Source organism: Oryctolagus cuniculus, chromosome 3 (assembly GCF_051225735.1).
Source record: "Oryctolagus cuniculus isolate XC-2025 breed Fujian yellow rabbit chromosome 3, ASM5122573v1, whole genome shotgun sequence".
In the NCBI taxonomy this organism is placed as follows: domain Eukaryota; kingdom Metazoa; phylum Chordata; class Mammalia; order Lagomorpha; family Leporidae; genus Oryctolagus; species Oryctolagus cuniculus.
In genome coordinates, this window is record NC_142869.1 from 49,666,282 (window position 1) to 49,679,956 (window position 13,675).

The 13,675-nt window shown below is 46.3% G+C and overlaps 2 protein-coding genes across 3 annotated transcripts in view; one reads left to right on the forward strand and one right to left on the reverse strand.

Moving 5' to 3' along the window:
- NAB1 (NGFI-A binding protein 1) overlaps positions 1-9,226 on the reverse strand; it is a 50,446-nt gene extending 41,220 nt beyond the window's left edge. Inside the window, exon 1 of one of the 2 annotated variants that reach the window (XM_017342992.4) lies at positions 8,983-9,226. The gene's annotated coding sequence lies outside the window, so the exon portion shown is untranslated. The remainder of the gene's footprint in view (positions 1-8,982) is intronic. The other variant, XM_002712343.6, reaches the window with a different exon arrangement.
- LOC149127333 (uncharacterized) overlaps positions 8,690-13,675 on the forward strand; it is a 33,352-nt gene continuing 28,366 nt past the window's right edge. Inside the window, exons 1-2 of the mRNA XM_089328531.1 lie at positions 8,690-8,974; positions 9,115-9,739. Of these exons, the coding sequence (XP_089184657.1) occupies positions 8,690-8,974; positions 9,115-9,739 (910 nt within the window). The remainder of the gene's footprint in view (positions 8,975-9,114; positions 9,740-13,675) is intronic.

Sequence of the window (13,675 nt, forward strand, 5' to 3'; positions counted from 1 at the left end):
GATAAACAAGTAAACCAGGAGGCTTTCAGAGGCCCACAGCACCCCACTGGGACAGAAGCTTTCTAAGCTTTTGCTTTAAGACAGTGTTTCGGTTTCTCTCCAAAGCCTGCTGTGATCATTTAAACATCCACTACTTCATACATTCACTTGATTCGATTTCAAAGAAAACTTTTTTTGGAGATTTTTCTATTTTCACAAAACCTGTAATCGTTTATGCTTAAACTTGAAGGTCAAATAAGTTGAAAGTAAGGTTTCTACCTGTATCACAACACTATATTCAGGTAGCTCCTATCGCTTCTCGGCCTTTTGGCTAAGATCAAGTGCAGGTAGCTCCTAGTACGGTGAATCTATGAAACTGTAGACCAGTACCTGGCCTTTTCAAGATATCCCGGAACATCCATGCTGAGCCTAACCTTTCTATAAATTCCACAGTTAAAAGAAACCGGTTGCTCACTTTTACTGTATTCAAAAGTTAAACCTGAGGTCTGGCTGCCCGTGCACAGCAAACTTCCACTTAAACCAGTTTAAAGGTTCCTCACCCCAGTACAATAAAAAGAACCCCAGGACTAGGGAAGACGAATTAAACAACAATAGCCTAAAACCTACTTGTTTTCATTCACTGATCTATTTTAAATTCTTCAAAAACAATCACCCTTTAACTCCTTAGGACAGCACCAGTCAGGGCAGATTCAAACTGTGCTAGATGAACTCAGTAGCTAGACTGGCCCACAAGGTTTGACTAGTCAATTCCCGCTTCACTACAGAAAACAAAACCTCTTTGATACTCTCCAAGCTGGGATGTGAGAACACAGTGTGGCAGAAGAGCCATTCCACCATTCCTTCAAACCTGCCTCAGTCCAGCCCACTTTTTGGCCCTGTCACTCTATCAAACTCTTAAGCAACTACCGAATTATCACCAGGACCTGTCTCTCATTAACCTCTCCACTGTGTTGTACCACTCCTTGAAAGGCTCTTCACCTCACTTCGGTAAGTGCTGTCACTATTTCACTTTCCCTACCTTCCATTGGTATATCCTAAGTTCAAGAATTCACCAAAGTTTGGGCACGCACCAGTGCAGTGGGTTAAACCACTGCTTAGGATATCAGCATCCCATATCAGGGTACCAGTTCAAGTCCTGGCTACTCCACTTCTGATCCAGCTCCCTGCAAACATGCCTGGAGCAGTAGATGGCTCAAGTACTTCATTCCTGCCATCCACGTGGGAGGCCAGGATGGAGGTCCTGCCTCTTGGCTCCAGCCTGGCTCAACCTCAGCTGATGAAGCCATCTGGGGGAGTGAAACAGCAGACGGAAGCTATTCAATCTCTGTCTCTCCCTCTCTCTCTCATACACACTGCATTTCAAATAAGTGTATCTTAAAACACAACTCTGGTTTTATATTAGATCTTTTTTCTGTCAGTCCAGATTCTTACTTGATGATCTCACCCACTCCCAGACTTCAATTATCACTACAGACAGATAACTTCCAACTCCGCTTTAGTTTCAATCAATGGATCCTGGGCCGAGGGCTCCAGAGTTGCTGCAGGGTTCTCAAATGGAAACGCACAGGGGTGGGCATGTAGCACAGCAGTTAAGACACCCACTTGGGACGGCCACATCCCACGTCAGAGTGGCTGAACTCAGGTCCCAGCTCTGATTCTAACTCAGTTTCCTGTGAGTGCACACCCTAGGGGACAGCAGGTGACAGCTCAAGTACGTGGGTCCCTGCCATCCACACAGGAGACCTGGATGGAGTTCTGGGCTCCTGGCCCAATGCCCGTTGCAGGTATTTGGGAAATGAATTAGGGGATGTGAGATCTCTGTCGCTCGGCCTTTCCAACAAAACTAAAGAAGACTTAAAAAATGCAAGCACTGGGGGCCGGTGCTATGCTGCAGTGGGTTAAAGCCCCAGCCTGTAGCACTGGCATCTCATTATGGGCACGGGTCTATCTGGGCTGCTCCACTTCTGATCCAGCTCTCTGCTATGGCCTGGGAAGGCAGTGGAAGATGGCCCAAGTCCTTGGGCCCCGGCACCCACTTCAGATCAGCTCAGTTCTGGCCGCTTCGGTCATTTAGGGAGTGAACCAGCAGATGGAAGACCTCTCTCTCTTTCTGTAACTCTTTCAAATAGATAAAATAAATCTTTTTTTTTTTTTTAAAAAAAAAAAGGAAAAGAAATGCAAGCACTGATGACTGAATGAAAAAGATGCCTTTCACACAAATCTTTTTTGTAAGTTAAGTTACATAAGTAAGTTAAATAAGTACTTCTATGGCTTAAAAAATACAAATTCACTTGAAAGTATAAGTTAATTTGTCTTTGCCATTGTATATAATCTCAATAAATACTCCAAGTAAAATTATCTTAAGAATTTTTAGTATTTTTATATATACATATATATATATATATTTTTTTTAAATTAGGGATTCTCATACCTGGACAGTTTGAGAATCATCAGCCCAAACTATTCTTCTGAACCAGAATTTGGCATTCCACCTGGGGACTATCGAAACCTCAAGTCTCCTGTGTCCAAAAGCAAGTACATTATCTCATTTTCCTCTCATCTTCCCAATTTCCAAACACGCTCTTCCCAGCTCTCCAGCTCTTTCAGTTGCACCACCACCCTTCCAGTTTTCTAAATGAAAAGTGTGGATTTCATCTTTGTTGCTGCTTCCTTCCTCAAATCTACATCTCCTTAGACCACACCACCATCCTTTTCCTTTCTCTGCCTCAAAAGTACTCACTTCTAGTTTTCACCACTTCTTGTCTCAACTTTGAAAACAGCATCCTACCCATCAGAATAGCTCACACGGCCCTCCCAACCTTACCTCCCTACAGGACAGGTGTGGGTGCAAATTTCCCCATTGCCTAGAACTACTCATATAGGCAACCCACGCCTGAACCTACCCTTCCTCTGATCCTTAACATGCCCTTCTATTCACGCCAGACAGACTCTGGGCATTCCACCTCCCTGACCTGTGCCGGGCATCCTCCACCCTCAAACCTCCATACCTCTTCCATAAAGTCTTTATCCAACTGCAGGTATCCTCTCCCTTCTCCAATGTTACTTAGAGAACACACTCCAGTTTCACTGCATGTAACTTCCCCCAAAATACATGATCTTTTGCCTTCTGTGTAGTTCTACTGTGCTGCCACTTGTGAAATCAGATGTCCAAGTCAGTGTACTTCACTCTTGTATACAACGAGTCAACTAATGGGAAGTCTCTAGGAATGTAATAACTTAAGGAAAGATTTGGGGTTCTAAAAGTAGCATCACATTATTAAAGACTAAGGTTTCAGTTTCTTTCATTCTCTATCATGCCTCATCCACTCATTTTTTGCACTTATCCAAGCATGCCAGGCACTGGTAGTTCTGAGGATACAGAGGAAAGATGGTCCTTCATGAAAAATCAGTTCAGAGGGAAGAGATGGACAAGAACAGCCCCAAACATGATAAATGTTAAGTAACGTGGGGATGGTACTGTGGCGCAGCAGATAAAGCTGCCACATGCAACACTGGCACCCCATATGGGCGCTGGTCCAAGTCTCAGCTGCACTATTTTAGATCCAGTTTCCTGCTAATGAGCCTGGGAAAGCAGTGGAAGATGGTCCACATGGGAGACCCAGATGGAGTTCCAGGCTCCTGGCCCTGGCCTCGCCCAACCCCAGCCCTAGCCATTGCGCCCATTTGGGGAGTGAATGATGGATGAAAAAAATCAATCAATTTATCTTTCATTCTGCCTTTTAAATATATAAATTTAACTTTTGAAAAATGCTACACAGCGTGTTTGTGTTTTATACACAAGAGCCGCAGTACAGTTACTGTGAGGTTATAAGCACCCTGAAGTTAAGAATTAGGGTCACATTAATCCTTTACTCCCCTTTATTCCTAGAGAAGTGTTTTATGAAGAATAAGATCTCTATGAAGGTTTCTGGTGAATTAAACCCAATGTTTGAGTCAGAATCTGATCAGCAACCTCCCTTCACATTCCAGAAGAGATGCATTCTATGTAAACTGAAGTGTCCCAATGAATTGCCAATCTGGTACCTACAATCCTTTCCACTCTCATGTCCAACACTTTCCTAGAAAGCTACATGGTGGACTTTCATAACATGGCTATTTTTCCAAGCGACCAAAAGATACTATCCCAAATAGAGAATCTACATGCAATTAGTGTTAAAACATACACATCCTGTGTTGAATCCAGCCCAGACTAGCATTTTAAGAATTCAAATTCATGTAAGCATCTTCTAGTTTTAGACTTCCAAAAAAAGAAAGGGAAGGGGAAGGGGAAGGGGAAGGGGAAGGGAAGGAAACGAACTCAAATTTGAGGCTGGTGTTGTGGCATAATGGGTTAAGCCACAGCCTGCAATGCCAGCATCCCATATGGGTGCCAATTTGAGTCCCAGCTGCTCCTCTTCCAATCCAGCTCCCTGCTAATGTGCCTGGGAAAGCAGTGGAAGAAGGCCCAAGTGCTTGGGTCCCTGCTACCCACTGGGAGATCTGGAAGAAGCTCCTGGCTCCCAGTTTTGGCTTGGCTCAGCCTAGCTGTTAATGGCCATTTGGGAAGTGAACCATGGGATGGAAGCCTCCAACCCCCTCCCCCCCAAGTAACTCTTTCAAATAAATTAAAAAAAAATTTTTGTTTTTTTGTTTGTTTTTTGGGTTTTTTTGTTTGTTTGTTTTTTGACAGGCAGAGTGGACAGTGAGAGAGAGAGACAGAGAGAAAGGCGGCCATTGGAGGGTGAACCAACAGCAAAGGAAGACCTTTCTCTCTGTCTCTCTCACTGTCCACTCTGCCTGTCAAAAAAAAAAAAAAATTCTAAGAATTAGACATCTGTCATGAGAAATCTTAGGTCCTTTTTAAAACCTGTCCCTATAAATTAAATGCAGTATAAATTATTTCCAAACAACTAATTCATAATCACATTGGATCTTCTGTAGGAATCACTGACACAGACTGACACACATGCACACAAAGCATCACACATATGCAACATACTTTTATGACATTTATGGCATTCCAAGCAAGAGAAACTTCCAGGAGTAGGGAGAAAGCAAGGGCAAGATCCAGTAAGGCCTGAGTAATTATGCAGAGGTCTATACATTTCCTCCCGACACAGCTTAAATTTTTCCTTTAAAATTATCTAAGTTAATAACAACTTCTTACAGATTTAACAAAGCAACGTGAAAAGCCTTGGTTAAGAGCTCACGAGTCATTTGCAGATTAAGGTGAATTAGTTCCACGACATTGCTTTCCTCATAACATCTCGATGAGATCTGCTGTACACTAAGGGAATGAAAGGCCGAGATGGAAACGAGGACAAAGGAATAGGAAATGTGAAGACATACAGCACAACGCAATGCCTCTGAAGTGCTGCCAAGTTCAGGAGAGCATAGCTTGAAGGTACAGGGCCTGGGACAAAGAAGGGCGCAATGGGTACAATGAGGGGTGAGACTCAAAAAGCTTCCTAACAAGTCAGAACTGGGCTTAGGAAAGGCTGAGCCTCCAGAAAGTGAATTTTTTTCACCTTTATGCTACTTCTAGAACTTAAAACTCAAGCAAAAATGATTACACAAAGTCACTTAATAATGCAAGGCTGGCATTTAGTACCCAGTTACTAAATTTCTTCAAGTGCCAAAAGATTTATGAGGCACACTTCTTCTTCAGCGTTCAGTGACACATCTTAAAGCATTTTTGGATCTTATCACTGTCATAGTTATGAATTAAACACATATCTACTAATGAATGAACTGTAATTTGGGAAATTTTAAATGTCCTCCCCTACTGACTCTTTTCTGAACAGGGAAAACAACTTTGCAGAAACTCCTTAAAATTTCAATGAAAACATTCAATTGTGTAAGTTTAAACGTATTTACCAAAATAAGAAAAAAATCACATGAAATTTATTTTGCTATGAAACAGTAACTATGCATTAACTTAACTACAATACCAAGAGGCAAATACTAGCCTCTCATATTGGCTGGTGGCAAATTCTTCAAGTGACCAAGAGGTCATTCAACGAGCACTCAGTGCCCTCTGAACAGAGTATAAAGGCAATATATAAACAGAGATTGTTTCACCCTTCAGAAGTTTGTAAAAATTATTTAATTTACATACCATGCAAACTGATGTGCAGGCCCTTAAAGACAATGTACTGAGAAATGACAAACTATCGGAAAGCTTCATGGTATGTTTTCACAGTAAGAATTCTCTCAAGGTGAGGACTGCTATTTTTCCCCAGCATCTACTTCTCTGATTTCCCACCTGTCCCATTAGTAAGTTTAAGGAAGCATAGTCAACTACTGCATGAGTTATTGAACATGTCAGATCAGAAAGAAAATTTGCATTTACTATAATAACTGCACTATTCTTTCTTCTGCCACTCAAAAGATTCAAAGAGGCAGGTTAGATAAAAATAAGTCCAAAGCAAAGGAATTAGAATCCTTATATTATGTTCACTGGGGAATTAATTATTTTGTAACATACTTTTTAAGTTTCACAATGAAATACGTATAGACAAGTTGATTATACATTAGTATGACTTTCAACTATTCAAAAACGTCATAAAACGGTCACTTCCATGAAAGTAACATAAATGTTTTGTGATTCTATGGTACCTAGAACACAGTTTTCACATCTAAACATGAATTTTACAGAGCTTTCATTTCCAAAACTGCACATGAATAGCACCCACAGAAAACAACTACACTCAGTGTCACCGAACAGATGCAGCCTAAGTGTTAGGACAGAGTCTCAACCAACAAACGCAAAAACCTGACACACTTCTATTTCCATCCAACCATCTTGTAGTTTAAATAGTTAAGGTTCATGCAGCAAATTTCAAACATCTCCCCCCACTTTATAGATTATTCTTTCTAAGCACCCTACAATGCAAATTTCCAAAATCTTTAATACTAAATAAACCATTAAGGTATGACTAAAAGAAAATGTCTAATGCTTTAACTAAGTAATATGGAGAATGAAAAATCTATTAATTTCCCTATAGGACAATGCAAGTTATTTACTAGCCACAAAAAAGGGAGCATTTTAAATTATTTTAGCTGAGACTCTCTGATTCTATTGATAATTTTAAAGATGTACCTCACTAAATTTCCTTGTATCAGCTACAGTACTCCTAAAGATACTTGTCATTTGAATTACATCCACAACTAGCAAGCAGAATAAAGACAAAACCTTCAGTGCCTGCATATTTTTATTGTTGTTGTCCTTGGTACATTCACCTAAAACAGGAGCCCACCACAGCCAGGAGACCCAAAATATTTTCAGCACTGGATGGCAAATTAGCTTTAGTGAAAGATGGTAAAAATAGCAACATTAAGACCCAAAATAAAAAAAAAGCCTTCCAGAGGTTCCTGGGAATGATTCTCTTTCAAGACCTAACATTCCCACAACTAACAATCAAAAGGGGGATAAAGAAGATTGCCCTTGCCGGCTAGCTGTAAATTCTCCAGGGAATCTTGCATGTTAATACCAGGACAAAAAAAAAAAAAAAAAAAAAAACACAGTCCTTTAAACGTAATGAAAGAACAGTTTTAAATGCCTCGTGTGATAAAAATATGGAGGGAAAAAAGATCCCCTTGCATCTAAGAGCCACTTCTACTGACACAGTAGGAACAGCTCTTTAAGGTCTCCAAGGAAGACATTAGTCTCCACCCCAGACAGCGAAGCAGATCCTATGCAGCCTGTCTTCCCACATTTTTCCTTAAAACCCATACGTAAATTAGGAACTATCTCAACGGGTATCTTGTTCAGGGGGAAAAATTCGAAAACAGTGAATATTCTAAAAAGGTAATTCACTGCGCGCACTTTTCCAACAAAACAGTGAAGCATTTCCGACGTGACTAATCTGTTTTAAATTCGGCTGTTCTGTTCCTATGCCATCTAATATTATCAATTGAAACTGCCAAAATATTTCTAAACAAGATCTGGGAATCTCGCTCTCAGCTTCTGATCTTTGCGCTCCTGAAGTTGGGAGACACGTCACTGGCAAACCAAACTGGTAGTGACAAGTTACTCCAGCTCCACTCTTTGGGGTGAGATTTTTAAATTAAACAGCCACCCCACCCCCCAAATGTTCCATGCCCGCGGAATCTCAGGGAGCGAGGTTTAGGTGCACGCCTAATCTAGGGTTCCTCCCGATCACCTGCCACAAAACTTGGGGCTGCAGGACCCAGACACGCATGTTCCAACTCTGCCATCCTTCCCACCTACCCACCCCTCCCCAAGATCCTACAACAGCTGGGCTTGTCAGAAGTGTCGCTTCCCGTCGCCAGCCTGGTGCGCCCCGAGCCTGCAGCCCACATATCCTTGACGGCACGTTTAATGGTTCTCCCCGACCATAAGGTCATGCACGTCTGCATCCAAGGCTCGCGTGTCCCCCACACGCGTCTGCACATTCCTCACTCGGCCTCGGAGGCGCGACGCGGCTGCCGCTTCCCTGCGCTTCGACGCCAAGTTTCTGCAAGCCACTTCCAAGCACAAACTCTCCTTCCGCTTCTTTAAAAATGAAAAAACCATACTCGGATGGGGAGGATCCCAGGAAGCAAAGGGAGACCGTGAGTGCAGCACTTTCATAAAAGTAAACACAAAGACTCTGCCTCCCGGCCACGGGGGTCTTTAAACTCGGGGGCCTGCGCCCCGCGCGACGACCTCGGCCCCCGGAGGACAATGCACTCGGCACGCTCGGCTTTCTCCCGAGGCGAAAGGCGCAAGTCGGGGCTCCCGCCGCGCTCCCCCGCTTCCTGCGGGGCCGCTGCGCACCCCCACTTCTCCAGGAATCGCCCACGCCAGCCCCGCCGCCGCCCTCTCCTTCCGGCGGCGGCCGCGTGGGGCCCGCGCCCCGGGACGCCCGCGCGGCGCGTCCACTCGGCCGCCTCAAGTTCCCGCGGCGGCCGCCCGAGCGCGAACGCGGTCCCGCGTCCCGCCGCCCCGGAGTTGCGAACGTCCGCCTGGGTACGTACTCGGCCAGCGGCTGCAGCGGCGGTCTCGGCGCACTCTCCCCCGAGGACGGCTCAGCCCCAACTCCGAAGTGACGGCCCCCAGCTCTCCCTCCTCAGGCGGCTGCGGCGGCCGGGACGCCCCCGCTCCCATAGAGGGGGGAAGGGAAGGTGGTGGGCGCGCTCTCCCTGCTCCCCCCCGCCCGCCCGCCCGCCCGCCCCGACGGCGCTCGCTCGGCCGCGGCGGCGGCGGCGGCGGCTCCTCCGGGCTCCGGCGCGCGGGCGGCGGCGGCGGCGGCGGCGGCGCCTCCTCCTCCTCCTCCTCCTCCCCCGCCGCGCCCTCCCTTCCCCCGCCGCGGCCCTCCCCGCGCGCGCTGCACCCTCCCCTCCCCCTCCCCCGCCCGCCTCCGCCGCCTCCACCCCCCGCGCGCTGTCACATTGGGAGATTCCGCTCTTGCTACATTCGCCGCTCCGGCTCCCGCCCACGCGCGGCCAAGTGACGCAGATCCCGGCGTGGGCCGCCGCGGGGCGGGGGCGGCGGCGGCCGCGGGGCCGGGGCTGGGGCTCGGCCTCTTCCCACCGCCCCCTCCGTGGAACCCGGAGGGCGGCCCATTCACACGGCAGCTGGGAGGAACCAAGTGTGGGCGCCCGGGAGGGGGCGGCTCCCGCGAGTCCCGCTCCCGGCGGTGGGAGGGGGCGGCGGGAGGAAGCGGGGGCGGCGGCGGGCGGGGAGGGGACGCCGCCTCGGGCCTGCTCTCCAGCTGCGGAGCGAGCCGGAAAGGTTTGCAATATTTAAAAAAAATTAATGTTTGAGGTTCCCAGTATAGTATTTCAAAGAGCACACCCCCACCAAATCCAACATCCCCGGGGAGGCTGACTAAAAAAAGAGAGAGAGAGGGAGAGCGCGCTAGGCGCGCCCCCGCGGGCTCGGGGCGGAGGTGGGCCGGGCAGGTGGGCCAGGTGCGCACCCGCGCTGGGGTCCGGGCCGTCCCGCGGGAAGTTGGCGGCCGCGGCGCGTGGAGGGGCGGCAGGTGCGCAACGCTTGCAGTTCGCGAGGCCCGCAGAGGGGGTCTCTGTGTCGCCCTGCTGGCCCCTCTCCCACCAACGGGCTAGGCGTGGGGGCTGGGGGCTGCGGTGAGAAGCAGTGAACCCGAGCGCGGCTTTGAGGATTGTGTCGCTTTGCTAGGTAGCTTCTTTCCGATTTTCTCAGTCTATTAACTTTATTGGTTAATGTTCTCTTCTTTCCATGGTGCCCAGAAACGACGGCCCTTGCACGGCCCTAGAGTGTTTGCAGGTTGAATCCCCAAGGCGCAGTATAGAACGTTTAAGCTTGGTTTGCATAAACTTCTGCCACGAAAAGTATTAAAGCACCTCCAAGAAATGTACTTAAACTATTGCCAGGAAAATTGAAAGTCAGTTTTTAAATCTATTTTTTCCTGCCTCTGCAAAGAAAAAAAAAAAAACGGAAAAGAATTCCTTAGGTTTTAGCCTTGTGATCTTCAGGGGTAGAGGACATAAGTTAATGTAAAACCATTTCGACGACAGGTAGGATCCCATGTGAACGTCCATTTACAAACCCAAGGTTCCAGGAGGCCAGCTCCACTTCCTGGCTGGCCTCCCAGAGTGTGCCTACTTTGCTGATGGGGATACAAGGCATTCTTTGAGATGAGAAATTCTTCAAGCCACATCTTTATGTTGTTGCAATGGATTGGGATGACAATTAGGAAGAAAAAGACCTTGTTAAAGCACTGAACTGTTTTATTTTTTCTTTTTGCAAAAGCATGTTACAAGAATGAGTAATGCCACATGGGAATGTATATAATTAAAGTTAGACTTCCTCAGGGTGGTGACAGGTTCTGTCTGGGGTAGCTGAGTTGCTACTGAGACATGCTTACATCTTTTCACTTCTTCAGCTGAAGAAATCACTGCTGGAAGTTTCTTTTAGCGTCTGTCATGTCATGACTTTTGCAGCTGTGCACCCTGTTGTACTAAGGAGAAGCTAACTTAGGTGGTTGTTGTAAAAGAGCCAGTGTGTAGGCAGTTTCTCAACTGCTTGGAAGAGGTAGAGGTTAATGAACGTGCAGGCAATGGAATCTGCAAGATGCTCCTCCTTCCTCTGGAATCCTCGTGTTCTACAAACAGTATTGGTGGTGAACAGTCAGAGGAAAAAAGGTGTACAGTCAGTGGAGTGAGTCCTGAGTCAGGAGGAGGGGGCTCACCTGGCCCGGGAGCCTTCTAGTAGAACTGTTTCCAGAGCAAGACAGAACCGAAACAAGCAAACGAAAAACCTCCTCCTCTTCCCAGGTTTGCACGTGCCTGGCTGAACGTGATGCTTCGAAGGAAGTGTGTCAGGGCAGATACCCCTCCTGCTCACTTCTAACTGCTTTCCTTCCACAGCTGAACACTGAAGTCTCTCCCTGTTTGTTTTCTGGGCACATTTAGATAGGGTATTCTTCCCACATTAAGAATGGCATTTTTGGCCCACTCTGCTTTGCTTCAATGCCCGGTGCTGCTGGGGGAGGTGGTGGGAGGAAGGGAAACGATGAGAAGATAACATTTTAAGCTTTCAGGCATCCAATTCTGTAGGTCTGTGTGACAACACTGTAGTCCATAGGATTGCTGGGGGGGTGGGGGGGTGGGGTGGGGAATGAGGCGTTCACCTGTATCTGAGAGAACTCAGGAGAAGGGTGATTCTTTTTCTAAGATTTTATTTACTTATTTATTTATTTGACAAGTTGGTTAGGATACAGACAGAGAGGGAGAGACAGAGAGAGAGGTCTTCCATCTGCTGGTTCACTCCCCAAATGACCACAACTGCCAGAGCTGGACTGATCTGAAGCCAGGAGCCAGGCACCTCCTCCTGGTCTCCCATGGGGTGCAGGGCCCAAGCACTTGGGCCCTCCTCCACTGCACTCCCGGGCCACAGCAGCGAGCTGGACTGGAAGAGGAGCAACCAGGACTGAATCCGGCGCCCCGACCAGGACTAGAACCCAGGGAGGATTAGCCAAGTGGGCCGGCACCGCGGCTGATATCCTTTTTTTTTTTTAATGGTTTATTAGAGAGAGAGAGAGAGAGAGAGAGAGAAGTCACATCTGCTGGTTCACTCCGCAGATGTCCATAATGGCCAGAGCTGGGCCTGGCCAAAGCCAGGAGCCAAGAGCTTCATCCTGATCTCCCACGTGGATGCAGGGGCCCAAGCACTTGGGCCATCTTCTGCTGCTTTCCCAGGCATATTGGTAGGGAGCTGGATCTGAAATGGAGTAGCCAGACTTGATTGGGTGCTCATATGGGATGCTGATATTGCAGGCAGCAACTTTACCTATTATGACAAACTATGATATTCTGTGTTTTGAGTTTTTTAAGAAAAACTTTACTAATAGAACAGATTTCATAGGTACATTTCTAAGAAGATAATCATACTTCCCTCCCTCCCTGAATTTCCCTCCTTCTTTTTTTATTTAAATTTTTGTGAAAACATAATTTCAGCCCACTCTACAATCACAGGCTTCATGTGCCACTAACCATAATATTCAACAAATAAAAAAAAATAGGGGGCTCAGCAGATTTAAACCACAGCCTGCAGAACCGACATTCCACAGGGGCATTGTTTGAGTCCCTGCTGCTCCACTTCCGATCCGGTTCTCTGCTGTGGCCTGGGAAAACAGTGGAGGATGGCCCAAGCCCTTGGGTCCCTGCACCCCCATGGGAGACCTGGAAGAAGCTCCTGGCTCCCATCTTTGGCCTGACTGAGTCCTGGCTGTTGTGGCCATTTGGGGAGTGAACCTGCAGATGGAAGATCTCTCTCTGTCTCACTCTCTACATACACACACACACACACACCTTTCTGTAACTCTGCCTTTCAAATAAAATAGTAGTATTCCATAGTGTATATTTACCACATTTTCTTTGATTGGTCATCAGTTGATGGACATCTGAGTTGGTTCCGTATCTTAGCCATTGTGAATTGAGCTATAATAAACCTAATACCTCTTTGCATCTAGATCACAATTACATAAAAAAATTCTTAAAAATAAAAGTATCAGGGGTGGGTGGTGTTGTGGTTAAGTTGGTACTTGAGATTCCCACATTGCTTATTTGAGTGCCAGGTTCAAGCATCGGCTCTTGTGCTTCCAATGCCCTAAGAAGCAGCAGGTGATGGCTCACCCACATGGGAGACTTGCACTGAGTTCCAGGCTCTTGGGTGCAGCCTGGCTCAGCCTTGGAAGTTGCAGGCATTTGGGGAGTGATTTGCAGATGGAAGATCTCTTCTGTTTGTCTCTCTATCTCTCTGCTTTTAAATAAAATGGAAATAAGTTTTTAAAAATTTTAATGGGAACATGTTTCATATTATGATTCAGTAAGAGCCCAAAGGACACTGGAATGTATTTTCAAGCAGTGAAAGTATTTGTTGTGGCCTTTTACTCACAGCTGTGTATCTAATGCTCACACTAGACAGTGGCTCACACGTACTAATCTGTCACTAAATATTTGTTGAATAACTGAATTTAATGGAAAACAGGAGCTGACTAGCAAGTAGGCTTTTTGTGTTTTGTAGATGTTCTTCATGTGAATTGTATATGTCATCATAGAAGTATTTAACATGTGTGATATCATCTGATTAAATACATAACTTTTCCAGTGAAAAATTGAGTAAGAATATCTTCAAAAGCAATGTGTAAATTACAAAGTAACTTTAGACTGTTACTAAAATAATTTA